Source organism: Lissotriton helveticus, chromosome 7 (assembly GCF_964261635.1).
Source record: "Lissotriton helveticus chromosome 7, aLisHel1.1, whole genome shotgun sequence".
In the NCBI taxonomy this organism is placed as follows: domain Eukaryota; kingdom Metazoa; phylum Chordata; class Amphibia; order Caudata; family Salamandridae; genus Lissotriton; species Lissotriton helveticus.
The window spans coordinates 1,561,375,730-1,561,400,249 of record NC_136068.1 but is presented as its reverse complement, the minus strand read 5'-3'; the positions used below and the strand labels follow the sequence as shown (position 1 = coordinate 1,561,400,249).

Sequence of the window (24,520 nt, the reverse complement as noted above, 5' to 3'; positions counted from 1 at the left end):
CAAGGAGAGTGACAAAGTGTTTGCTGAAGTTTATGGATACTACCTGGGGAAACGAAGGTTTCTAGGATAAGTGTATAGGTGATTAAATGACTGCATGCACGTTGGACAGAGGTGTGTAGCACTCCGTGTTGTAAGGCCTGGATTACTGCATGAATACTTGTGTACTGACTGAATGATTAGAGTACTGCAAGGAGAATGCCTGGGTGAATTTATAAGTGGTTGGGTTTTAGCGTAGTAAATGGATTAGTACATGGTGCTGAATAGGTTACTAGAGAAATGGAAGGGGAGTAATAGTTTTTTAAGCAGTTATGTTTCAGCAAAGACATGAAATAACCAAATGCCTCTCTCACAATGGTAGCCCAAATGAACACAGACTCAGTGTGGTGCTAGACAAGCAACACTATTCCTTGGACTTTGCAAAACAGACTCAGTAGTCTGGAAGGGGTATGGTGACCTCACACATTCTACATATTTGACTACTGCACTCTAGTGTGAATGCCTGACTCATTCTGCGAATACATAAGCAATGACTGGCTTCTAATACTACTAAAACTTGACAACAGGATAGAATGCACTTTCATTTCAACCCTTTCCAATTGACATTACTTTCAACCCTACTCCCATTCTGCTTAATGACTGTTACCATAGTAACAGTTCATGGAACACTCAACCGAACACACAGATCACAAGGTGTAACAAAACTTGAGGGGGCCCCCCTGCAAAACACATGGAGGGGGCCCCCCCGGCAGCCCGACCCACCACCTACCACTTTGCCCCAGAGCCCAAAATTCTGGCATATTTTGATTTGAAACCCCCAACACTTAAATGAAATGCCTCCATATTGTCTTTCTCAAAGTTCTCATGAGAAAGCAGGAAACCATCTTAACATATAAGCTATGCCATTTGTAACAATAAGGTCAAATGCAGATTATTTAACTCGGGCAGCAATCAGAACAATGCAAAGGAGAGATCCTATTGTCTGAGGAACTGCAACAATCAGAACAATGTAAAAGAGTGGTCCTATTGTCTCAGTACCTGCCTATGGCTGAAGAATAACTATGAAGGGTCTGAATAAAAATTGACATTAATGGACAATAACAATAAACTTTGAAAGAAAAAGCCAAACCTGCAATTCCATAAAAACTCGACTGACAATAAACATGAGAAGAACACAAGATATAACTCAGTATCCTGCGAAAGGCAAGAGAAATAGCCTGGTGAATTATCTGCATGCCACACACTAGTGACTGTCCAGGGTTGTGCATGATAAAAACGTGAAAAAGGAATATAATTTGAAGTTGCCAAAAGAAAAATGCCAGCAATGTGTTGTTTATGCTAGGGCAGTACAAATGTAAGGAATAGGCAGATTGGGGGCCCAGGGGGTACCTAAAGCAGAAAAAAACTAAGCCTCGGTAACCAGTTTACAAAGGTTTGTAAATATGCAAATGGTCTCTGGCCTCAAGGCAATTGCCTTCAACCCCGTTGCTGCTGGGCCTGGAAGCTGAGGTCACCTTCACCCACCGCACGCGGCACGCACCATTTAACGTATGAGGCAGGACTGTTATGAGCAACTCAATGGTGCAACCAACGCCGGTGAGAGAGTGTAGTGCTGCCTGTGTGTGCTACAGCGCTGATGGGGTCACTGGAGGCTGGAATACGGGGGCTGCTGCGGGCAAAGCTGCCAAGGTTTCAGATTGCCATGTGTGACATTTTCATAATTTCAGTGTAATTATGAGTGATATTTCAACGACTATAAGTGACATTTTCTTGCGAGCAAAATTATGCTATGAAGACGATCATAACATATAAATATCAGAAATGACACTCATTTGAGCAAGAAGAAACTTGAAGATCTTAAAACACCAGAAATGGTGCAAAGCAAAAGAAATGGAAGGGAACTCAGTCATGGAATGGCACGGTATGGCCTCTCATTGTATAGTAGATGGTCAAGTACTGGGCGTGTCCTTCCCTTCTACAGAGGCCAATGGGCCATTTTCGAGCCGCGCCATCCTTGAAGACCCACACCTGCAGGGCATAGAAACTGCACCACAATACACAGGGCGCAGTGCTTGATACAAACTAACCTACGGGGCCAAGCATCATTAAAAAACACATACCTAAACCTCATGCCAGGAAACAGAAATCAAAGGTTTTTGCCAACCTATGGTTTGGAAGTGTGTTTTGTCAAAAGCTATTAGGAGTGTTTCATAACGCAGGGCAGCTGGGAACACGGTTTAAGCACATGAAATGGTACACATCATGACCAGTATGGAAACTCCTGAGTTGTATGTGGGGGTAAAAGGAACATTTAAAACACCTCCCGATATTTAATCTTCACATTCCCATGTGCTTTAATGAAATACAAGATTGCTGCCTGCTGCAGAGGCTCCCCTAGGATTGCCAGCCTTTGCCCTCACTTGGCCCCCACCCTGCCAGCAATCAACCAGGAGAGCACCAGGACTCCAGGACCTCTCTGTCCACGTGGGATCCAACCCAACAGGATTTGAGGCAGTCCCAATATAAATAGTTACATTACACACAGATCCATCTTAGCTGCTAGTGTGACACTGACTCACGCTCGGACAGGCACCATACTGCATTCTCCTCAGGCTGAGGCAGGAGCTGTGCAGTAATCTCACAGCAAAACCAACAGGTAGTATGACTCTCAGAAGGGACCCACCTGTTTTAAATTACCATCAAGATACAAAGAAGCACGGCTGCCAGAAAGCCGGCTGCATTTGCCAACAAGCGCTTGAAATAATGGGCGCATTGCTGTCAAGTTTTTAAGATTGCTTATGTGCGACATTTCAATTGTGATTGCAATCGCAGAGCCCACCTAGGTACCAAATGCATGCATAAGGCAGGAGTGGTCTCGGAAGTGTACATAACATTCCCAACTTTCAAGGTTGTACGAGGCATTAAACATATCCCAGCCCTACACGTTCTGTTTTTTCAGAGAGCGAAAAAGCAAAAATCATTGAGAAAGGCCTTTTTCAGAAAAGTAAGGGAAGATGTAGAGCTACCTCTTGTAAGCCTAACGCTTTGGTGAATCAGGTAAAACATCAGAAATTGTCACAATGCATAGGCCTCTCTATGTATGCTGTAAGGTTTGTTTGTTTGGTGACTACTCGGCCGCCCATTATTTCTAGACTGAAGGCCTATATTATGCTCTCAACTTTGATATGGTTACGCTTGCGCACCGTTGAGTGGCTGCAATAAATCACAATTTTTAATCATGATGATTGTGACAATAATTCAATTTAGTTGTATGAATTTGACCATTGCAGAAGAGCAGTCCACTTGCTGTCAGCTGTACGTAAATTATTATACCCCGGGCCGGCTTGTTTGTTTGTTTGTTGATGCCCCCCAATTACCACCTCCACCACGGACTCCATCACTAACACGCTTTAACAGTGCCCCTCAAGTCTCCATAACCACTCTCTTGCTGAGATGCATTTAATTAGGTTTATAGCGCCACTCATACAAGTGTAGGGTGTCAGAGCACTCTACATCACACACACATTACACTGAGACAATCCATCAAAATGTGAAATCAGTGCATTTGGAATGTTACATAAGACAGAGGACTACAAGGGGTAAGAGTCACATGCCATCTATACTGATAGACTGTATAGTTTGAGTGCTTGGTCTAGAGAAGCACAAAAACTCAGAATGTAAAACGTTGCACTGTGGTTAGGGGGTTCTCTTTATTAATAAGAACTGGGTTTTTTTACCAAAATGAACCCTTTTTGCCTACATTCTAATAATGAAAGACTGGGGGGAGGGGGGAATCGTAGCACTCTAATCTATACCTAGCTGTTTGTATGCACTCTTCTATGACAGTTAATAGCTCACTGGGATTTTAACTTAAACACTCACTGTTAATAAAAAAAGAATGTCTCACACAAAGCGCTGACCTATTTACATTATATGCTCTCCCTGATCTGCATTCAACATACACTTTGTAGCAGGCATATTAACTCTCTGCCCTACTTAATAATTAGCCAAAACTTCCACTAGACACAATTCCGATCTGTATTGTGATATTTTTATTGTTGTATGTAAATTAATGGAGGAAAGAAAGACCGTAACAGATGCTTGTAGAATTAAAATACTTGCAAAGAAGGTGAATACTATTTGTAGTCATTAATAACGTATTGCCTCCAAATTGATTGTAATCAGGTTTCATTGACAAAGGGATGCCATCCACAGTTAACTTGTAGAGCTTGAGCCAGTAAAAAATCAGAGTAAAAGTCTCAGGAATAAATACATATTTAGATACAGCTTTGAACTGAAGGCGACCTGCGACCATAGGGAATCTTCCTCACACTAACAGACCGGAAAAGGGTAACAGTGCTCGAAGAAAAAGCCTAGACTTGAAAATATAAACCTTTACCGGAGGCAGGAGCTGAAAGAAACTGCTGGTGCAGTCAGGTTGGTGCCTCATCCTCGGCTCGCACTGGAGCAATCGTCACGGTCTCTGCCTCTTGACTCCACAGAACGGTCGGAACAGGGGCCTAAATTAACTTTTACTTTTATTCCCGGCCGCCCGCCACACGATGCATCCCTGCGGGCTTCAGAAGACAGGGCAAGACTGCAGGCTAGCCAGAGGAGGATATAAATAATTAAATGATGGCCTGCAGCCATGCGTTCCCTCTCGGTCATCTCTGGCACTTGCGTGCGTGCTACGCTTCACCAGACGCGCACTTTCAGTTGCGTTTTGCGCATGGCAATGGTCACCAAACCAGCCCCCACCCTGCGCACCATGCACCAATCTGAAGAGGCCACGGCGAGGTGCTGGTGCAACAAACGACATACTTTACCAGTTAATTACAACACAATACCAAATATACCTGATGGATCTGTAGGGCTTTCTGGCTCTGGTGACGGGGCCCCTGGAGCTCGGGGGCCCCCCTGCAACGCGTGGGCTGCGGGGGCCTGTGTTAGGCCCCTGGTTCAGCACACAATTTTGCAAATCCAAACAGCAAATGTGCTTCACTTTTCAAAATATCATCTTATCCTATGTAATGTTCCTTTCAAACAGTTTTCTTTAACCAATAAGAAACAAGCTTTTAAAACACAGAAACCTGCACCCTATTTTTAGTCTATAATGTTCTCAAACAGCCAATCATTTCTCTTTTTTTAAAACTGCATCTTATCCACCATTTTAGAAAAATCTTAGTTTTCAAAATGCCCATTTCACATACAGAGTGCATTCTGAGTGCATCCAGACCTCCCTTCAAGATGTTTAGAGTGTGGATTGTGGGACACAGCTATTTTTTCTGGAGCCAAAGGTATTGACAAAGACCTAGCTTTGCTAAATGTAGACATTAAATGGATTGGACAGAAAGGATTAAAGTGGTACCAATTGATGCCATCGGTTAAATCCTTTTTGCATTTCCAACACCCTGACCTCATAATTGTGCACTGTGGTGGCAATGACCTAGGCACTTTGACTGGGGTAGGTCTGGAAATGCTTATGAAGGACACCTATGGAGAATTGATGTCACTTTTCCCCCAAACTGCCTTTGTCTATTCTAACATATGCCAAAGACAGAAATGGAACTGGTCCAATCAATTTTGTCTATAGATTGAGAAAGCTAGGAAACATGTCAATAAAGCTGTTTCTGCTCATCTCCGAGATTATAGGATGGGGTCCATGTACCACAACAATCTGCGTTTTAATGTGGATGGCATCTATAGGAGAGATGGTGTACATTTTACAGATGAGGGTAACAGAGTCTTTCTCATCAACTTTAGACTCTGCATAGGTACTTACTTATAGGTACCAAAATCTCTCAATAAACACAAGGGCTCTTTTTAGAGCCACCTAAGATCTAAACACATAAGCTTGATGTATATTTAAAGAATATTACTTTTTCTTTGCTTGGAGTCGTGCACCCAGTATGTTTTGGAGTCGCTCACCCATCGCTTTCACACAAGGGGGCCCCGCTGGGAGTCGTGCACCCAATACGTTCACACCAGAGGGCCGCGCTGGGAGTCACGCACCCAACATGTTCAAACCAGGGGGCGGGGCTGAGCACCGTGCTCGGTGCACAACTCCTAATTTTACAGTAAAAGTTTTTTAGCACCTACCACTAATTTCTATTCTCCCCGGGGACCCCATCCCCCGGGTCCTATATATAACATTGGGGACCGTGGGGGTGCCCCAATGCCCCCTAGGACCCACCAGCTCTCTGCGTCCTTCAGGAGCTGGCATTGCTTTTCCACATGGGGAGCTGCTAACATGCAGCTCCCTGTGTGGAAAAGCAATCTGGTTTGCATTTTGATAGAGCGAGCAGGTTTCCCTGCTCTCTCTTACAAAATCCAAACCAAGTTTGCTATGGCAGGGCGGGAGCCACGAGACTCCCGCCCTACCATAGCAAACACCAGTGTCCCTGGGATGGGCACCCCGGAACACTGCAGGAGCCGGCCCTGGGGGGTGGTGGTCCCCAGGGACATGACAAGGCCGCGTGGCCCCCTCCCACAATTTACAAAGCCCCGGGGGGTGGTGGTCCCCTCGGATGGGGGGGGGGGCTTGAGCCCCTCACACATTTTAAAAAAAATATACGCAAAATGAAGCCCCGGTGGGTGGTGGTCCCCGGGGCTTGGGGGGCCTTTGAGCCCCCCACCCATGTATTTTGTAGCCCCGGGGGGCGGACCCGGGGTTGGGGGGCCCCTCTGGGCCCCCCATTACATTAAATATTTTTGCCCCCAGGAATTTGGCCCCCTCGGGGGCTAATTATCAAAGAAGCGCTTCAGTTTTTTTTTTCACTGCAGGATCCGCGTCCCCTGCGCGGATTTTGCCAATTTAAAAAAAAATAAAAAATTTGGGGGCCCTGGGGGTTCTTGTGGGACCCCCTGAGCAGGCCTAGGGGGTCAGGGTGTTTCTTCCCTGCCCCCTTTTTGCATTTTGGGACTTCTTGTGCCTGGGTTTGTTCTACCAAGGCACAAGATGGCTGTCAACACTTCCTCGTTTCGAATGTTGACAGCCAATTAGCATGCAGCTCGTGATCGTGAGGGTGCGCGCAGGTTGCACACAGGGTGCACGGTTCGAACCGGGGCCATAGATATGTATGTGTTTTTACTTTTCATTTTCTCAGCAACTACTGAACAGATTTACACCATTTAACAAAAAGGAACCTTTCTGAACCAAGCGCCACAGGGCTGTGTTGCAGAGATGTGGTCCTGGCCACACCCCTTTTTAAACCTCTCTGCAACACAGCTCTGTGGCGCTTACTGGAGGTACCTGGTGGACTAGTTGGACCGCAGGGACCCTCAGGATTGAAGGGGGCTAAATCCCCCAACTTAAAACGCACCACAGGGCGTGTTTACCCAGTGGTGAAGGGAGGGGGCGGGGCCTGAGGTGACATGTGTGCAAACACGCCGAGTGGCGCATTTTTAGTTGGGGAATTATTTATCTTTCAATTCGTAGCCCCTTGGGGCCAACTGGCCCACCAGGTGCCTCTAGTAAGCACCACAGACCTGCGTTGCAGATAGGTGGTACAGGCCATGCCCCTTTTTACACCTCTCTGCAAAGCAGCTCTGTGGCGCTTACTGGAGGAACCTGATGGGCTAGTTGGACCCCAGGCACCCTCAGGATTCAAGGGGACTTAATCCCCCAACTTAAAACGCGCCATGGGGCGCGTTTCCACAGTGGTAGAGGGAGGGAGCGGGGCACGTTATAGTTAGAAATTAGCATTTAAAAAACCTTTGGAATTCACTGAAAAAAACATAGTTTTCAGGCATGTTATTGTCAGAAATTAGCATTTAAAAAACCTTTGAAATTCACTGAAAAAAACATAGGTTTCAGGCACGTTATAGTTAGAAATGAGCATTTAAAAAAAACCTTGGTAATTCACTGAAAAACCATGGGTTTCAGGGGCGTTATAGTTATTTGGACATTTCACTCATACAAAACGATAGAAATTCTCCCGGTATAGTTAGTTAAGCTAACTATAGCTTGCGCCCCCGCAATGCACTGCTTATGACGTCACATATTACATCACTCATGACATGGTCAGTGACATCACTTATGACATCTCAAGTGACATCACTGATTACATCACTGATGACATCATCCATGTGATAATTTCATGCATCTTCTCACACCCTAATATAACTTTCGATACACCCACTCTAAATTACAGACTGCCATTCTCAAAACCATAGACACTCCAACCACAATAACTACATACCCACTCACTGATTCTTAGGTCTACACAAACATCCACTCACTCACCCGTACAGTCGCTCATATTTACGGTCACTCAGTACAGAACTATCATATGCACTCATACACCTATATAGACACTCACACACTGCCGCTCATCCATAGAGGTACTCACACACCTAGTCAGTCATGCAAATAGTGAATCACACTCCCATTTACTCACCTATACAGTTATACACACACCAGCTCACTCACGGATACAAATACCAGCACATCCTTATGCTCTTATACAATCACTGATACAAGCACACACTCATCCACACAGCCACTCTCACAATCACATACTCTCACTTATAGCCATTTGGATACTCTAACACACATATATACTGCCTTTCACATATGTAGTTACTCACACATGTACAACTGAGATATACCTTCACTCACCAACACACCCATACATACACTCACCCACCCATACTGTCCATCACAGATGCACTCTTGAAACCATGCACCCCATGAATCACCCACTCACACATCTATGCACAGAGTCGCACACACCCCACCCACACAAACACTCAGGCACCCATACAGATACTCAGACAACCAATCCATAACTCATATATACACTCATGTAGCTATTCGCAAACCCATGCAGCTGCTTACACACCAACAGACAGATGGATATAGACATTCACACAGTTTATTCTCTAACCCATGCATTCAGTAAGATACGTTTAATCACTCACTTATAGAGTCAGTCATGCACCTACTAAATCATCCATTCAGACACTTATACACCCACTCATTCTTCAATACGCCTTTCCCTATATATATTAAACATATTTAAACTTTAGAGAAACACACAGTCACTGGATGATGTCATCAGTGATGTCATCAGTGATGTAATTTGAGATGTCATCAGTGATGTCATCAATGATGTCACTGACCATGTCATGAGTGATGTAACATGTGACGTTATCAGCAGTGCATTGCGGGGGCGCGAGTTATAGTTAGCTGAACTAACTATAACTAAGCATGGGCGTAAAATCCGTTCCACTCGCGGAATTTGCGAATGTTTGACAAATTCACGTTCGGCGAATCACGTGAATTTGTAAACAAATTTGCAATTTGCAAGCTTGTGGATTTTTTTGCTTGCTCGCAAGACTTTTTGTGCGCGAGCACGCAAAAATGGACGCGAACACGCAATTGTACAACGCTTGCATGCAACTAGCCCATGTACGACCGCATGGGTAACCTCGCGGTAGCCGCCCTGAAAAAATCCAGCGAACACGCAAAAAGCCCTGCGAACACGCAAAAAGCCCCGCAAACACGCGAATTTTGCGGACCGCGAATTCGCAAATTTCACCCATACTTACCTATAACCGGGGAATTTCTATGGTTTTGTACGAGTGAAATGTCGAACTAACTATAATGCCCCTGAAACCTATGTTTTTTTCAGTGAAAAAAAAATAAAAAAATATATATATATATAATCACCCAGATATCCCTTTTTTAGCACTTCTACTCCTTAGTTAAAAAACGAAAGATGAACTCCGTGGTTAGCTGGTGCAAATATATTATATTTCACCCTTACACCACCACCCTGACACGTTTCGGACTGAAGAGGACTTGACCACATGACGTGTCTGAAGAGCAAATTTATATTTTGAAAATGCTCAGTGCCTAATCAGGTGCTGTATTCCAACCATAGACAGAGAAGAGATACTCAATAACTTAAATGCTATAGGTACGACATCTTAAAATATGGAAATAAAGTGCTAGGTTAATTTCATTTGTGGAAAGTAGCTTGAACAGTTAAAAATCAGTTAGGTAAACATTAAAACCAGTAATGCCATTTAAAACCAATGAGACAGTTAGAAAAGTGTATATACTTATAATTCAAATATTAAACATAACCGTACTCAGCAAATTTCATAATAAAAACACTTGTGTCTGTGTGAATTTGATTTGGGATAATCTGCGATGGAGATCAGTTCTGTGCAAACTGCGACTGCCAACTGAAGAAGGTGACGTAACTGCTCCTGATTCATAACGAAACGCAAGGGGGCTCTCCTCCAAAGTACATGGAGGGGCCCACCCTCCGAAGTCAGTCAAGTGCTCTCAGGCCAAGGTACTGTGCTGAGGGGACCCCCTGGAGCTCGGGCTCTCCTGCACAGCTGGAGCTGTGTGGGGTCTATGTTACACCATTGTCCTGATTTTGAACTTTACTATGCATCTGCACAGCTACAATGGGCAGCTAGATGGAGAGCCATGTGCTAGGGAAGATGTGGGGCGTGAGTATAGATGAGCCTCAGAGGACACTTTTGACTCAGCTAGCTACTGTTCAATTCCTTCCGAGTTAACATATTTCATTCTAGCGGCATAGCGCTGAGGATGCTTCACTGCATTTGGGCAAGGGCTCTTTAGAGTATGCGCACGAGGGTACCCGACACAAGGGATGTTCCCTTAACATCCCTAGCATCATTGCAACACAGATATCACTGATCTGCACTAGCATGTTGAAATGAGAGGGGCCTTTCAACATTGGCAAGTTAATATGGTAAAGGGAATCCCATGGCTTTTCAGGACTTGCAATTCACATATGGTATATCCCCGAAGCACTTTTTATTGCACAATGACTTAATGGCAACAATGTATTGTGGGTGGCAGAGCTACTAGCCCATAAATGTATTTGGTACGTTTAATGCTAGATTGTATGAATCATGCAATGACAATATTCTATTGCACAACTTGTGGCAGCTCCAAAGTGTGAGCTCAGAGCATTACGTGAAAAATGGCTGTGGCTATAGGTGTCCCGATTGCTGATCACAACTGGAAAAAAAAGTACTCCAATCAAGCCTGATTTTAAAATAATATAATATTTGTACCTCCTCTGAGTCTACATCACACCTAAAGAATAAATGATATGCTTCCGGAGGTGGTGACAGGGTGCCCCAGGTGTGGTGTAGTGGGGGCCGATTTCTTTCATATGGTGTTGACTTGTAATTCAATTATTGTTTATTGATCCATGGGCCTACAACGTATCCTCATGCCATGGACCATAAGCTGTACTCTACCCCATTGGCGTGTCTATCCGGTTTCTTCCCTACAGCAGTGGTTCTTAAACTGTGGTCCGGGGACCCTTCGAGGGCCGCGAACCCTACTCAGGGGGTCCACAATGCTTTGAAAATGAAATAATGCTAACAAATTAATAAAGTGTATTATAAATAAAGAAGTAAGAACAATTGGTCCTGACGCTCCTCTATGGAAGAACCACAGAGAACCTAACTTATGAAATTTGTTCACTAAGTACTTGAGTATTTATGAATAATCATTTAAATACGAGAGTAGATACTCTTCATGAATACACCAGAAAAAGAGACATAACACATCAGGGGAAAGCAATCCCTTTTTAATTTGTTTTACTTATGCAAATAACATATTCAATAAAACATATGGAAAGATAGCCATAAGCGGTTGCTCTAGTAAGAAGTGCAAGGAGAAGTGCTTCTGTGTAAAGTGAGTGGAGGAAGGGAAAATCAGACAAAAACAGTAGTAAGTCACAGTATCATGATTTTGTACAGACAGTACTGGTTGCCATGGCTATGAGAATAGCAAATCAGTGTTCTTAGGCCTGACTACCGAACAATTATCTTCTATTATTCAACATCCATTTATCAGAATGATGCTGCTATTTATACATGCATCATCCAATCCGATCTAAAGTATAGTGTAATTAAGGCCGTGTGATGGGTGGCGTCGACTTTTCAACACAGTTAGGGCAATGAGGGTGGATTAAAACCTCTGCATGCAGGTTTTCATCAGGACAAGGAAAGATGCAGAGACAACTGTGGTGGTTGCCTGACCAAGCTAACCAGGTCAATCCAAATCTTCTACTACTGGGGAAATCCGTAGTGTATATACACAAATTACATAATGAACATAATTAATAATCAATTAGAAATATTATTAATTAAAAAACTAATAAACATTAATCGACTACACAAACTTTAACACCATAATATACACAATACATACCTAAATTAAACTATAAAATAATAAAGCAAAATTAAAACATTATTTAAAAATTAGAAACTATTACTATTACTACTAATAATTACATCATTAAAATTAATCTAATACCCCCCTTTACCTCTTTAAAAGTAAAAACAAAACACACAAAATAAACAAGTACACAAAATAAATAACAAATAATTAACAATAATTAACAACTGGGGGCGTGGCCACGGCGGAGAGCGGAATGGCCGCACTTTGGTGAAGCTCCTCCAGGCGGGCTCCCGGCGGAGACGAACACGGCATGATCCGCCCGCCTATCCTGCAGCAACTTACCTGCGGAGCCTCCTGATGCAGCCTGGTGCCTTCGGAGCCTGAATCCATCGTCGGGAGCGGCCTCGGCGGTGAGTGGGGCGTAGGGGAAACGAGGCCTCCGGACCTCGGCGCCATCTTCCCCTCGGGGCCGGTACTCTGGGAGGGCGCGGCTCGGCTCCCGCCCGCCGGGCCTCGGCTTCTCTGCTGCACCTACGGGGCCTCCTGCCGTGCTCCCCTACCTCCGTGCCCTCTCCCCGGTTGGGGCACCTGCTTCCTGTCGCGCTCCGGGGCCCTGGGCCTGTGAGCGCGCTGTGACCGGGGCCTCGATTGGTGGCCTGGTGCGAGAGTTCTTTGGGCGGCCCGCGGGAGCGCTTGACTGGGGGCGGTGGGACTCGGGGCTTAGGGCGGCCGCGATTGCCGGCGGCGCCCGCCGGTGGCTTCCGGCGACCCTGCCCCACTCGCGCCTGGCGGAACGGCTGTTCCCCCCCCCTCCTCCTGACCTCACTTCAGGAGAGGGTCGCTCCCTGCCTTGCAGGCCGCTGAGTTTGGACCTGCGACGCTGCCACTTCCTGACCCTCGCTGCATTCCTCCTGCTCCCTGCATGCTGCTGTTGACTGCTACCAGGCTCCAGGGCGCCATCTTTGAGGACAGCTCCTCTGCAGCCCTCACTTGCCTCTTTCCACCGGTACTCTCTCCTCTGGGGATCGCCGAGGCTCGAACCTGCCACCCTCCTGTTACCGCCTGCCCGGTGTGTTGGCGCTGCAATCGATTTCTGCTACATCCGCACTCCCTCTCGGCCTTGAAGATGGTCAAGAAGGACCCAAACCAACGGAAGCTCACTTTCGACAAGACCCCTCTCCCCGACACAGACCCCCCCGCCGGGACCGGCCGCTGGGGCCGCTGGCACAACGGAGGCGGGGGACGCCACAGCGATGTTGGCCGCCATGATGGGGGAGATGCGCGCAGGCTTCAAGGCGCTGGACACTCGGTTTGATGCACTGGACCAGCGACTCTCAGACATGACCACTGCAGTGCAGGCCCATGACCGTAGGCTTGATTTGGCGGAGTCCAGAATTTCGGACATTGAGGATGGGGCTGCGAAGTCCCTGAAGCGGCTGGAGAGGGTTGAAACCATCCTTAAAAACGTGGCCATCAAAAATGAAGACTTAGAAGCGCGTAGCCGGCGCAATAACATTCGCGTTTTGGGCGTTGCGGAGACGACTGCTACTGGCCGGTTTGACACATTTGTGGAACACCTACTCATAGAGCTCTTTGGAAAAGACACCTTCACTGCTGGCTTTGTTGTCGAGCGCGCCCACAGATCACTGGGGCCCAGGCCCCGCACGGGTCTTCCACCCAGGCCTATAATAGCTCGCATCATGAACTTTCGCGATCGTGACGCCGCACTCCGCGCTGCACGTGAGGCGGGAGACGTGCAGTGGCAGGGCAGCAAGTTGTCTTTTTTCCCGGATCACACGCTCATGGTGCAGGAGGCACGTCGCAAGTACACTAGCGTCAAATCCGCTCTCCGTAACCTTGGCCTGAAATACGCCATGCTCTATCCTGCGAGATTGAAGGTGGAGGCGGATGGAAGAATCCGCATTTTTGACTCACCGGCTGAGGCGCAGGTGTTTTGTGCCGACTATAAGCGGCGACGCTCCTCGTCCCCCTCTGGCTCTGGAGTGCATTCTCCACCACGCACTGATACGCAGTCCAGCGCCGACCTTTTTGCGGATGCGGACAGAGGCTGATTCTCCTGACTCTTCTCCTCTTTGTATGCTATCTGATATGGAATTAATGGTTCTTTCTTTCTGGTTTGTTGCACGACCATTGCTATAGTGTTCGCTCTGCCGGATGGCCCGCGTCGCGAGGCGTTGCTACCCCCCAAGGTGTACGCCTGCTTGTTAACCTTCTTTAAGGGTTTGATGTTTTTTTTTTCGAATCTGTATTTACTGCAATTGTGGTTTTCATACATGTCAACTTTTGCTATGTTTTTCCTTTTGATGGGGGACTGCCTCTCTGGGGATGTCGGGAGGCTGGGTGGCGGGTGGGGGATGGGTTATGTGTTGTATTTGTGGTTTTTTTTGGTTGCATCTTATTGCGAGACTCATTGGCCGGGCTTGCCGGATACGCAGCTTTCTTTGATTATTCATGATGTGATGCCATGGCCGGGATAGGTCTTAGGGCTGGCCCCTCCATGCTAACGATGATGACTTGGAATGTCCGTGGTCTGAACACCACTCGGAAGCGCAGACAGGTTCTGAACTATGCTGTGCGCCACAGGGTAGATGTGCTGTTCCTGCAGGAAACCCATTTGATGCCTTCGGACACTCAGTCTCTGGCTAAGGGATGGGGTGCGCATAGGGTGTTTTCATGTTATAGTAGATACGCAAGAGGGGTGGCGATTCTGGTACATAATCGTGTTCCCTTTGTGTTGCTCGATAGCAAGACTGACGAAGAGGGTAGGTTTGTGCTTGTCTCTGGAATGCTGCATGGGTATAAAATAGCCATGGCGTGTGTGTACGGCCCTAATGTCGACTCCCCGGCCTTTTTTCAACACATACAGCTTCTGCTGCTTCGCTCTGACATTGACTTACTGGCGATGGGGGGTGACTTTAACCTCTTGATGACCCCCGGCAGGGACAGCACCTCCCTCTCCCCGGATTGCAAACCTCTTTCCCGCTTAGTGATGGCGGACATCTGCTCCCACTTTTCCCTAATCGATGTGGAGGCCAGGGCGCACCCGCAATCCCCTGCGTACACACACCACTCAGGCTACCATAACACCAGCACCAGAATAGACTACTGGCTACTCTCTCCAGGAGTGGCCGGTTGGATGCATTCCCTTTCCACGCCCCCGCGCACTCTGTCCGATCACTCACCGGTGGTGCTGACACTAGCAGTCCCGAGACTGGGAGGGTATGAGAGGCAGTGGCGTTTCCCAAGCAAGGCCTTGCTTGACCCGACTTTTACGGAGGAGGTCCGCACAGCCATTGATGACTACTTTGACACCAACACGGGCTCGGTGGCCTCCTGGGCAACACTGTGGGAGGGTTTTAAGGCTACCATCAGAGGGGTCTGCATCGCCAAACATGTTGGGGCCCTTCGTGACACTCGCACCACTCTAACCCGCATAGAGGCCGACCTCTCTGCACTGGATAGGGAGATACTTGGGGATCCCTCCCCAGACCGGGAGGCCAGGCGCCTGGAACTCCTGCTAGACTTTAGGGACGCTGCGGATAGGGAGCTACGATTCCTGGGTAAGCACTACACAGCGTGGCAGTATGGGGAGGGGGAAAGACCGGGCAAGTTGCTAGCGCAGATGCTCCGCCCGCCACACCAAGCGGCGTACATAACTGACATCTACGACGCTCAGGGCACTAAACACTACTCCACTCCCGATGTTTGCGATGCCTTTCTAGCCTACTACACCCGTCTCTACACTTCATCGCTAAATGATGCCAACTGCGACCCAGGGCCATACCTTAACGAAATAGCCATGGTCTACCTCGAGAAACATATGCAAGACTTTCTGGCGGATCCCATCACCCCAAACTACATAATTGAGGCTATAGACTCGATGAGGAGCTCCTCTGCGCCTGGCCTGGATGGGTTTACTGCCGATTTTTATAAGGAGTACAAAGACGAACTGGTGCCACGCTTGATGGAGGTCTATGCGGAGGCATTGGAGACGGGCGTGCTCCCCCCCACCCTCCGTGAGGCAGTCATAGTTCTGCTTCCCAAGTCGGGCCGTGATCCCTCCCACTGTAGCTCTTACCGCCCCCTGTCCCTCCTCAACCTTGACTATAAAATCCTAGCGAAGGCCCTGGCTATCCGCTTGGCGCTTCTTGTAGATTCCCTGGTCGCGCCGGCTCAATCCGGCTTTGTCCCCCACAGGTCCACCTCTCTCAACCTCCGTACGCTGTTCTCGGTTCTACATAAAATTGACCCCTCCGTCCCGGCTGCTGCGGTCATCCTACACGCTGAGAAAGCGTTCGATACACTGGAATGGCCCTTTTTTTTATCCATCATGCGCAGAATGGGAATGCCTGCGATGTATGTGGCCACAGTAGAATTGCTATACACTGCTCCTACGGCACGTATCCGTTTAAACGGCACCATAACTAAAAACTTTGCGCTCTCCCGAGGTACCAGGCAGGGCTGTCCACTGTCCCCACTCCTGTATATTCTGGCAATGGACCCTTTAGTCCGTCATTTTCAGGAGAAGAACCTCCACAGAGGTCTACAATTCCGCACGGGTCCTCTACTTGTCTCTTTATATGCGGACGACACGGTCCTGTATGTCCGCACCCCTAGTACAAACTTGGAGCCCTTGATCCACGAGATCGCACGATTCGGCTCATACTCTGGCCTGAAGATTAATTGGCACAAGTCGCTCATTTTTCCCTTGACACCCTCCACGGCGCGATGGGATTGCCCCTTCCCTTTGGAGTGGTGCACCGATTCCGTCAAATACCTTGGAATACACATCCACCTGGATGCGGTATCCATTGTGAGACTGAATTATGGGCGCGCCCTGGATTTTTTGGAGGAGAATACGGAGCGTTGGCTCCGTCTTCCGCTGTCCATGGCTGGAAGGATTGCCATTGTCAAGATGGTTGTCCTCCCTCGCTTTTTATACTTGTTCACTAATATCCCGATCCCTCTGACCAAGGTTTTCTTTGCACAGCTTCGCTCTGCCCTGCTGCGCCTGATATGGGGCGGCAAAAACCCTCGTGTGGCTTGGCGCACTTTAACCTTACCTTATGAACGAGGAGGATTCGGGATGCCGGACTTTCACCTTTACTACCTGGTGGCGCAATGCTCGTACGCGCACTCCTGGTTCCACCCGGATGGCAGGATTCCCTTCTTGCGACCTGAGGCCGATACGGCTCTTCCGGTGCCGCTTTGTTCCATACTTCCCAAGGGACTTCCCCGCGATCCACAGGACATTCAGCCGGTCTCCACGACTAGCTGGGCCTGGGATAAGTTACGGAGACTACTCCGCATGGACAAGTTGTACTCTCCCTCGCTCCCTCTCCCCAACCCTCACTGGCTCCCCATCACGGGTGAGGCGATAGTTGACCGCACACTGTCCAAGTTCCAACTACACACTATTGGCGATCTGTTCCCTGAGGGACATGCTTTTTCGTTGACGGAGGACCCCCGCTTCGAAGACCGCTCGTTTATGGATGCGTTCACCCTGGCCAGGCTCCGATCCATGCTGCGCGCTGAATTCCCTACGTTCCCATTGACACCGCCCGAGGACCCGGCACTCACGTTCATCATACAGTCCCAAACGAGCGCTCACGTAGTGTCGCGACTATACAAGCTGTGTATGACATCTCTTCCCTCCTTTGACACCGCGGTGCGCGCTGCGTGGGAGAGGGACCTGGGCAACCAGATTACTGATGACCAGTGGGAGGCATGCTGCGCTGTTACCAAAACGGTGTCCATGAATAGTAGGCACAAGCTTCTCCATTTTAAGTTTCTACGACGGATGTACCACACCCCCGCGCTTGCCCATAAAATAGACGCTAACAGACCACACAGTTGCCCTAGGTGCGCCTCTCCTCATGCTGACTTTTCCCACCTGTCTTGGACGTGCCCGAAGATACACGCCTATTGGCTAGAGGTACACCGGGTCTTGGGTGAGATACTGGGCTTGACACTACATCCCACCCCCGAAATTGCATTATTGGGCTATGTAGCTAACTTCCCACAACCTCTCCGTAGACTTGCATCCCTGTGCTTCCTCCTGGCCAAGAGGGAGGTTGCTCTGCTCTGGGGCGCGCGCCGCGCTCCGAAGGTTGCCGCATGGCTAAGGAGTGTGGCCCACTGCAATGTTAACAGCGTGGAGTTTTCGGCCTTGCTCCCCTCAGCTTCCCGTCCGACGGACATATGGGGGCCATACCGAAACGACGTCGAAAAATTGACCCAGAAGGCGCAGTCCCAATCCCTTCATTCCATTGTCCCGGAGGGGGTGGGTTAGGCTGTGAGCGGCCCCTCCGCTCGCCCGATGCCATCGGATGTCACACTCACCACTTTTGGCTCAGCACTGTGGTTTGCCTTGGATGGGAGGGTGGGGTGTGGGCATGAGAACTGATGTGTTCCAATACATGATGCTTGTCACCTGTGGAGTTTCGCTCCTTACTGGGGAGAGACCTGCGATAGCGGACCTGTGGCGAGATGCGTGGGCTATGTCCTAGGCCACCACGGCGTTCTCACTACTTACCTGTAACTGTGCTACCCGACCTGCCTCTTGATTCTCGCGTGCTTGTTGATTTCCTTTCCTTTGCTGTATTATGTATTTGTTGTTTTTATTGCACTTTGTTCATTTTTTTGTCTTTCTAATGCTCCTATATTGGAAAATGGCACTTTGTATTCCTGATCGAACAGGCCTGAACTTTCCCGCTCCTGCATTACCCTTCTTCATTTGACATGTATGGCATCGCCCAATGATACGCATATATTGTTCTGGTTTGTTGTAACCTGCTGTGCATTCTATTTAGTGCTGAATAAAAGTCTTTAATTTAACAATAATTAACAACTAAATACAACTAAATATTAATTAATTAAACACAAATTACTTCCCACACTTTACTCCTATAAACACCTAAAATTAATTACACAATTACCATATTTTTTTAGCAATTAATTAAAATTAATTAACAACCAATTAGTAGTTTAATTAAAAATAAATATTTGCCCACACTTCCCACCCTCTACACCTATAAAAACCTCAGCACACACCTAAACAAATTACACAATTACCATAATTAAGGTGGCGTGGCAATGGCAGTCTGACCGCCCTAATCATAATAGAGTGGTTGAGAGACTGCTGCCGCTGCGCGCTTACGAGTCTGGTGGTCTATGGACCGTCAAACTCGTACTTAAACCCTAAGACTGGAGACGCTGTAGGACTATGTGCCTGATTCAAAAAGGTAAACTTACACTTGTGTGTAAATTTATGATTGTTTACTCTTCACAAATGTATATTACTAGTAGTATCTTTAGGACTGAGCAGTCTCCGCACATAAAAAAAGGTAGAACAGTCCTACCTTTTTCTCTGCGGAGACTCTGCAGTCGCAAAGATACTACTAGTGAAATACCTTTGTGAATAGCAAAAGAATGTAAACTTACACAAAATTTTAAATTTACCTTTGTGAATCAGGCCCGTAGAGTACAGAAATGACCACTGCGGGCAACTTTCGTCTTCTCCGAGGAGTGTTCAGCTATTGGCCAAGTATTCACTGTTGCTTTGAAGGAGAATCACTAATGGCTGAAAGGAAAACAGCTGAGGGTGGGAAAGGTGGTAGATCTCTAAAGCCATCGACCCCATTACTGGAATGATCACCTATGTCTGGTGCGATTGTAGATGATCTAGATATAGGTAATTTACACCTGTTATCCATTGGGGTCCATTCTTGCTGAGACACCACATTTTCAGTGGCCATTCTGTTGAGTCAGCCTTCAGATAGGCAACGCAGGTCTGCCTAGAACCTGATTCCAAGGGAGTTTGGTATACTTTTTAGCTGTTTAAAAGGTAAAATTGGTACCAAAGAAATCATCCTCATAAACGGTTAGTCATCATGCCGTTATTATTCTGTTCACAGTCTGAATGAATATTGTACTCAATTCATGATTGAGCGTCTATATAGTAAATGTTTGCTGACCAAGGTGTTGCAGCCATTGACAATTCTTTCCAGGATTCATATCCAACTAAGGTTGTGAGTCCACATATGAATTCAGATTAAAAACATTTCGAAAGCCCAGGGAAAACCTCAGTGTTGCACTAATATCAAGGTGTGTCAGTGGTTTGAGGGTTTTGCGCCAAAATACAACATGGTGGCAGACACAAATATGGTGTTCAGAGATAAAACTCAGCTGACACTATTGGCTCATTCAGGGGCATATTATCAAGCCCCAGTGATAATTATCGCTGAGCGTGCTTAGCAGGTTTTTTATTATCGCCGGCTATTGCTGGAATATATCGTCAAGCTAGCGCTGTATTATCAACACTTAGAGCTATGGCGATAAATATTCCGGCGATAGCGGGAAAATGGCCAAACATCTCTGAAAAACCAGCGATGTCCCTTTTAAAATGGCAATAAGCTTGGTGATAAGGCCCTGTGGCCTTAACCCCATAATCCACCTCCCTTGTTAGGTATGCCTTAGTCAGGAATTTAGCAGACGTGAAATTTCTGAGATAAGGCAGAGTTAGCACGATTATGACTATCGCTACGCCTCATTGTTAATATCGCAAAGCTGCCTTTACGATATTTTCCCGTGTTGTTTTGGCAGCCATGCCTACTTTGCATCTCATTATCGGTGCAATGCGAGTCGTGACAAAAACGGGAGCTAAATCAAGGAAACCGACGCTAGCGTGTCCTTGTTAATGAAGCGATAAAATTATTGCCGCTTTTCACCCAAAGGGACGCTAAAGCAGCGATAATTCTATTGCCAGCCCTTGATAATATGCCCCTCAGACTTTTTAAGAGTGAAGATATGTTTAAGGGTGTGTGAGACACACCCATGCATAGGACTGGATGAGTTGTCAACGTGTAATGAGGTCAATTACCTATGTATCTTGTTTTGTATATATGTAATTTAAAGAAGTTCAAACAAAGATCAAGGAATTGTCATACTCTGTTTAAGTATGTTTTTGTTTGAGGAGTTTCCTTTGCTGGGGTTGATTTTTATTATCTCTTTGTTTTTCACAGTTTTTGAAATGTCATTTCTCATTTTACTCCCTGTCTAAATGCAGATCCGTGAGTGGCCTCAAGCACAGCCTGGTGAATGAGGATAGCTCATTCAGCAGCTATAGCAATAGGGTGTTTGCTAGCTGGGACTTCTGCATGTTCAACGAAAGGATCATCTCCCAAAAGCAGAGAAGCATTGTCTATGAACTGCGGGTGAGTAGCAAAGTGGCTTAGACACAGACTGGGTGCCTTCTGGGGAAATCTTTAGACTTCCTGATCTGCAGTGTGTTTTAGTATTAAATCTGTTTTATTGATAATATACAAAAACAATGATCCTATATAAAAGTTGGCTACAACCCAATGGGCCGGCCAGAAACAGTACATTTGTGCACACAGCTCAAGGACAATAACAATTCTTTAGTTATTAAACATAGCAAGCCGCCTACAACCCAACCGGGCCAGCCGCGTCTGAAAAAAAAAGGGGGGGGGGCGCCCAGGGCGCGATGTGCATGCCCTCGTGCGAAGTAAAGGATCGAGGGCTGCCAATCGCAGTCCGTCCCTCAGAAAACAACTGCCCTCCTGAGCGTCCCGAGCTGTAGAACCTGTGTTTCGTGGATCAGTGCATGCACAAACATAATTGTCCCAATATCACGAGGCCAAGTTGCGTGCCTCACCGGAGAGCATGCGGCTAGAATGCTGTCCAGACCATCCTCTAAATCGGTCTCAGTAGGACAGTCAGTGCCACTGTATAGGCCTCATCTTCAGATAACTAAGCTGCCTAAAGATAAAACGAAACCTCCCCATCCCACCCTACCCCCAAACCCAACGCTCCCCCCCCATCCGGGGTCCAGGTCCATCCCCTCCCTGTATCAAAAGGTAGGCCCTCTCACAACTCTTCAACCCTCGGTCTGGGACAGGCGTAGTAAGCGCAGGTACCTGGGACACGTGACCTCTCTAAATTCCGTGGCTAAGAGGGATAGAAACGGCTGCCACAATTCCACATACTTGGCATCCTCGCCAGCTTTGACCAAGGACAGCTTTTCCATGCCGAGAACAGCCCACAGGCGGTGGAGCCTTTGCAGTGTCTTTTAAAGTCTAGGAGGGCTCGCACAGAGACCATCACAAGTTAGGCTGGAACCTGAAATATGATGCACTCTCTCATAGTACTTCCAGCTATTCAGAAGTAGGCTTGATGCGATGCCCTTAGCCCACACCCTATTATTCTTTCAGAAACACCAGTCTTCCAGGAAGTCTCAATTGAGAGAGGTCCACCTCAGTATTCGCAGCCCTCTTCAGCAAATTTACTTATGCTATATAAATGTAAAGTAGTGCTCAAGCTCACGTGACACAACTGACTTCTCAATACTCTTGTGCAGATGGATCTTGAGGAGGAGGCACTGAGGCGACAGAAGGCGGAGCGAAGTACAGGCCAGCGGGTCTGCATCTATTCTCTGCGCATTTTCTTAAATGTTATAGTCATCTCTCTGCTTGGAGCAGCCTTCTTCTGCATCTACCTGGCCACAGAATACTCCCAGTTGCTGATAAACCAGGTGAGAACAAACAGATCGGTGATGGTGGCACTGCCGGGGTCCAGGGCAATGCATTAACAATCATGATATGGCTAGTGGATAAAATGCATCAAAGCTAAAATAATGTTCAGGGATCCAAAATTCCTCAATTAACCTTAGTGATAGGATAGAGAACATTGATTCAAGTATTTCTTCCCACTACAGATGTGATCGTCTTTACGAGCAAAAGACTAATGATCAGTGATTCACTTTCATTTTTATTTGAGTCTGAGTAAAAAGTGCCAAGAAGTTGTTTTGCGTAGGTGTAGATGTCTTTGAGTCCCTCTGCGTGTCCTCCATCTCTGAGAAGAGTATGATCCATTTCAACATATGGTTATGGGTGGGTGGTAGGTGCCTCATCTAGCAGCAGGCAGTCCTTCTTTGGTCGAGACAAGCAGCAAGCTTGAGTTACTAACCATGCCATCAACTATCCGTAGCTCTCACAAATTCACCATGCCTGGGTATGCTCATCGGTAGTTTTATTTATCATATATGTTAGGTCTTCCAGGCATTAAGAATATTTGGGCAATTTTATTAAATAAACATACAACCGATCTCTGTCTGTTAACTCCTGTCAAACCTGCATAGATTTCAAAAGTAGTCAATACATTTATAATGGAGTCATTTGAGTTTATAATTTAGATCTGTCTGCTGAGTCCCTCATTTTATGACCCACTTTAATACTGATTCGCCAATGGGACTTTGTGCTTGAAGCGGGATAACAACTAGTGCATAAGTACCCCACAGACTCGGGGTTTATCCAAACTTCAAATTTCGCAATGTATGCCAGGTGAAGTTTATGCAGGGAAAAATTGCGAACTTTCGAGTTTTGCATTTGGGAATGGAAAATATATACATAGCTTTCCCATGTGGTAAAAAAATATCTGCTTCTAATCCCTCATTCTGTTATTTCACACCAGGGAGATACCGACCCCAGTGCTATTGGTAATCCCTTAGGGTGGATTTACCTGCAGTATTTGCAATGGCCTCCTTAGTGGGACAGCAGGCTTTGTCACATTTAGTTCCTGATTACGATGTCGGTCAGAGTTGCCTCTGACCGACATCTGCGGCTGGGGACCCGACTGAACTCTGGTCGGCGGTTCCAACACCACAATTAGGATACAACCGCACATGGTGTGGTCGCAAACCTCAATTTTTCAATGGGAACTAGTGCGGCTGGCCAAACCACCCGCAGCACAAGTTCCCAATAGAAAAATGGAAGTTTTGAAACATCATCATATTTTTCTCAGTTAGCAAAAGGCAGTCCTCATTTTGGACAAATTAGCAACGATATAAATATTCTTATAGAGAGATTTACTCCAACACATATCCCTGCCATCCAGTGAGTGCCATGCGTACATATGCTTACTGCAGTTTTATTGGTCTTTTGATGTTTGTATTTATATACATCACGGATATTGGGGCATTTCCATTGAACATTCGTAACTGGGAGATAACCCTAAATATCTATCAGAGCTTTGTAGATGAGGTATGACGGTCAAGGATTTTTTTTATAATTGGTGGTACCTCTTAGTACAGCAGTAGACTCTGGGCCATTAGCAATTTGAAAGCCAATATCCAAATTTGTTCTTCCAGTTCAATTAGTCTTGCAGGTCCTCTGTGCTCTTTCAGACATTGGCATACTTTACATCAAAAACCTATTTACTGAAAAGATTTATGAAAACGAGGCTATTCCAAAAACATGTAAAAATAAATTGGATAGCTTGGGATATTGACTCCACCAAATG

The 24,520-nt window shown here is 46.7% G+C and overlaps 1 protein-coding gene across 1 annotated transcript in view; it reads left to right on the top strand.

Moving 5' to 3' along the window:
- LOC144770500 (transmembrane channel-like protein 7) overlaps nucleotides 1-24,520 on the top strand; it is a 345,542-nt gene that overhangs the window by 172,401 nt on the left and 148,621 nt on the right. Inside the window, exons 7-8 of the mRNA XM_078655055.1 lie at nucleotides 21,270-21,417; nucleotides 22,581-22,754. Of these exons, the coding sequence (XP_078511181.1) occupies nucleotides 21,270-21,417; nucleotides 22,581-22,754 (322 nt within the window). The remainder of the gene's footprint in view (nucleotides 1-21,269; nucleotides 21,418-22,580; nucleotides 22,755-24,520) is intronic.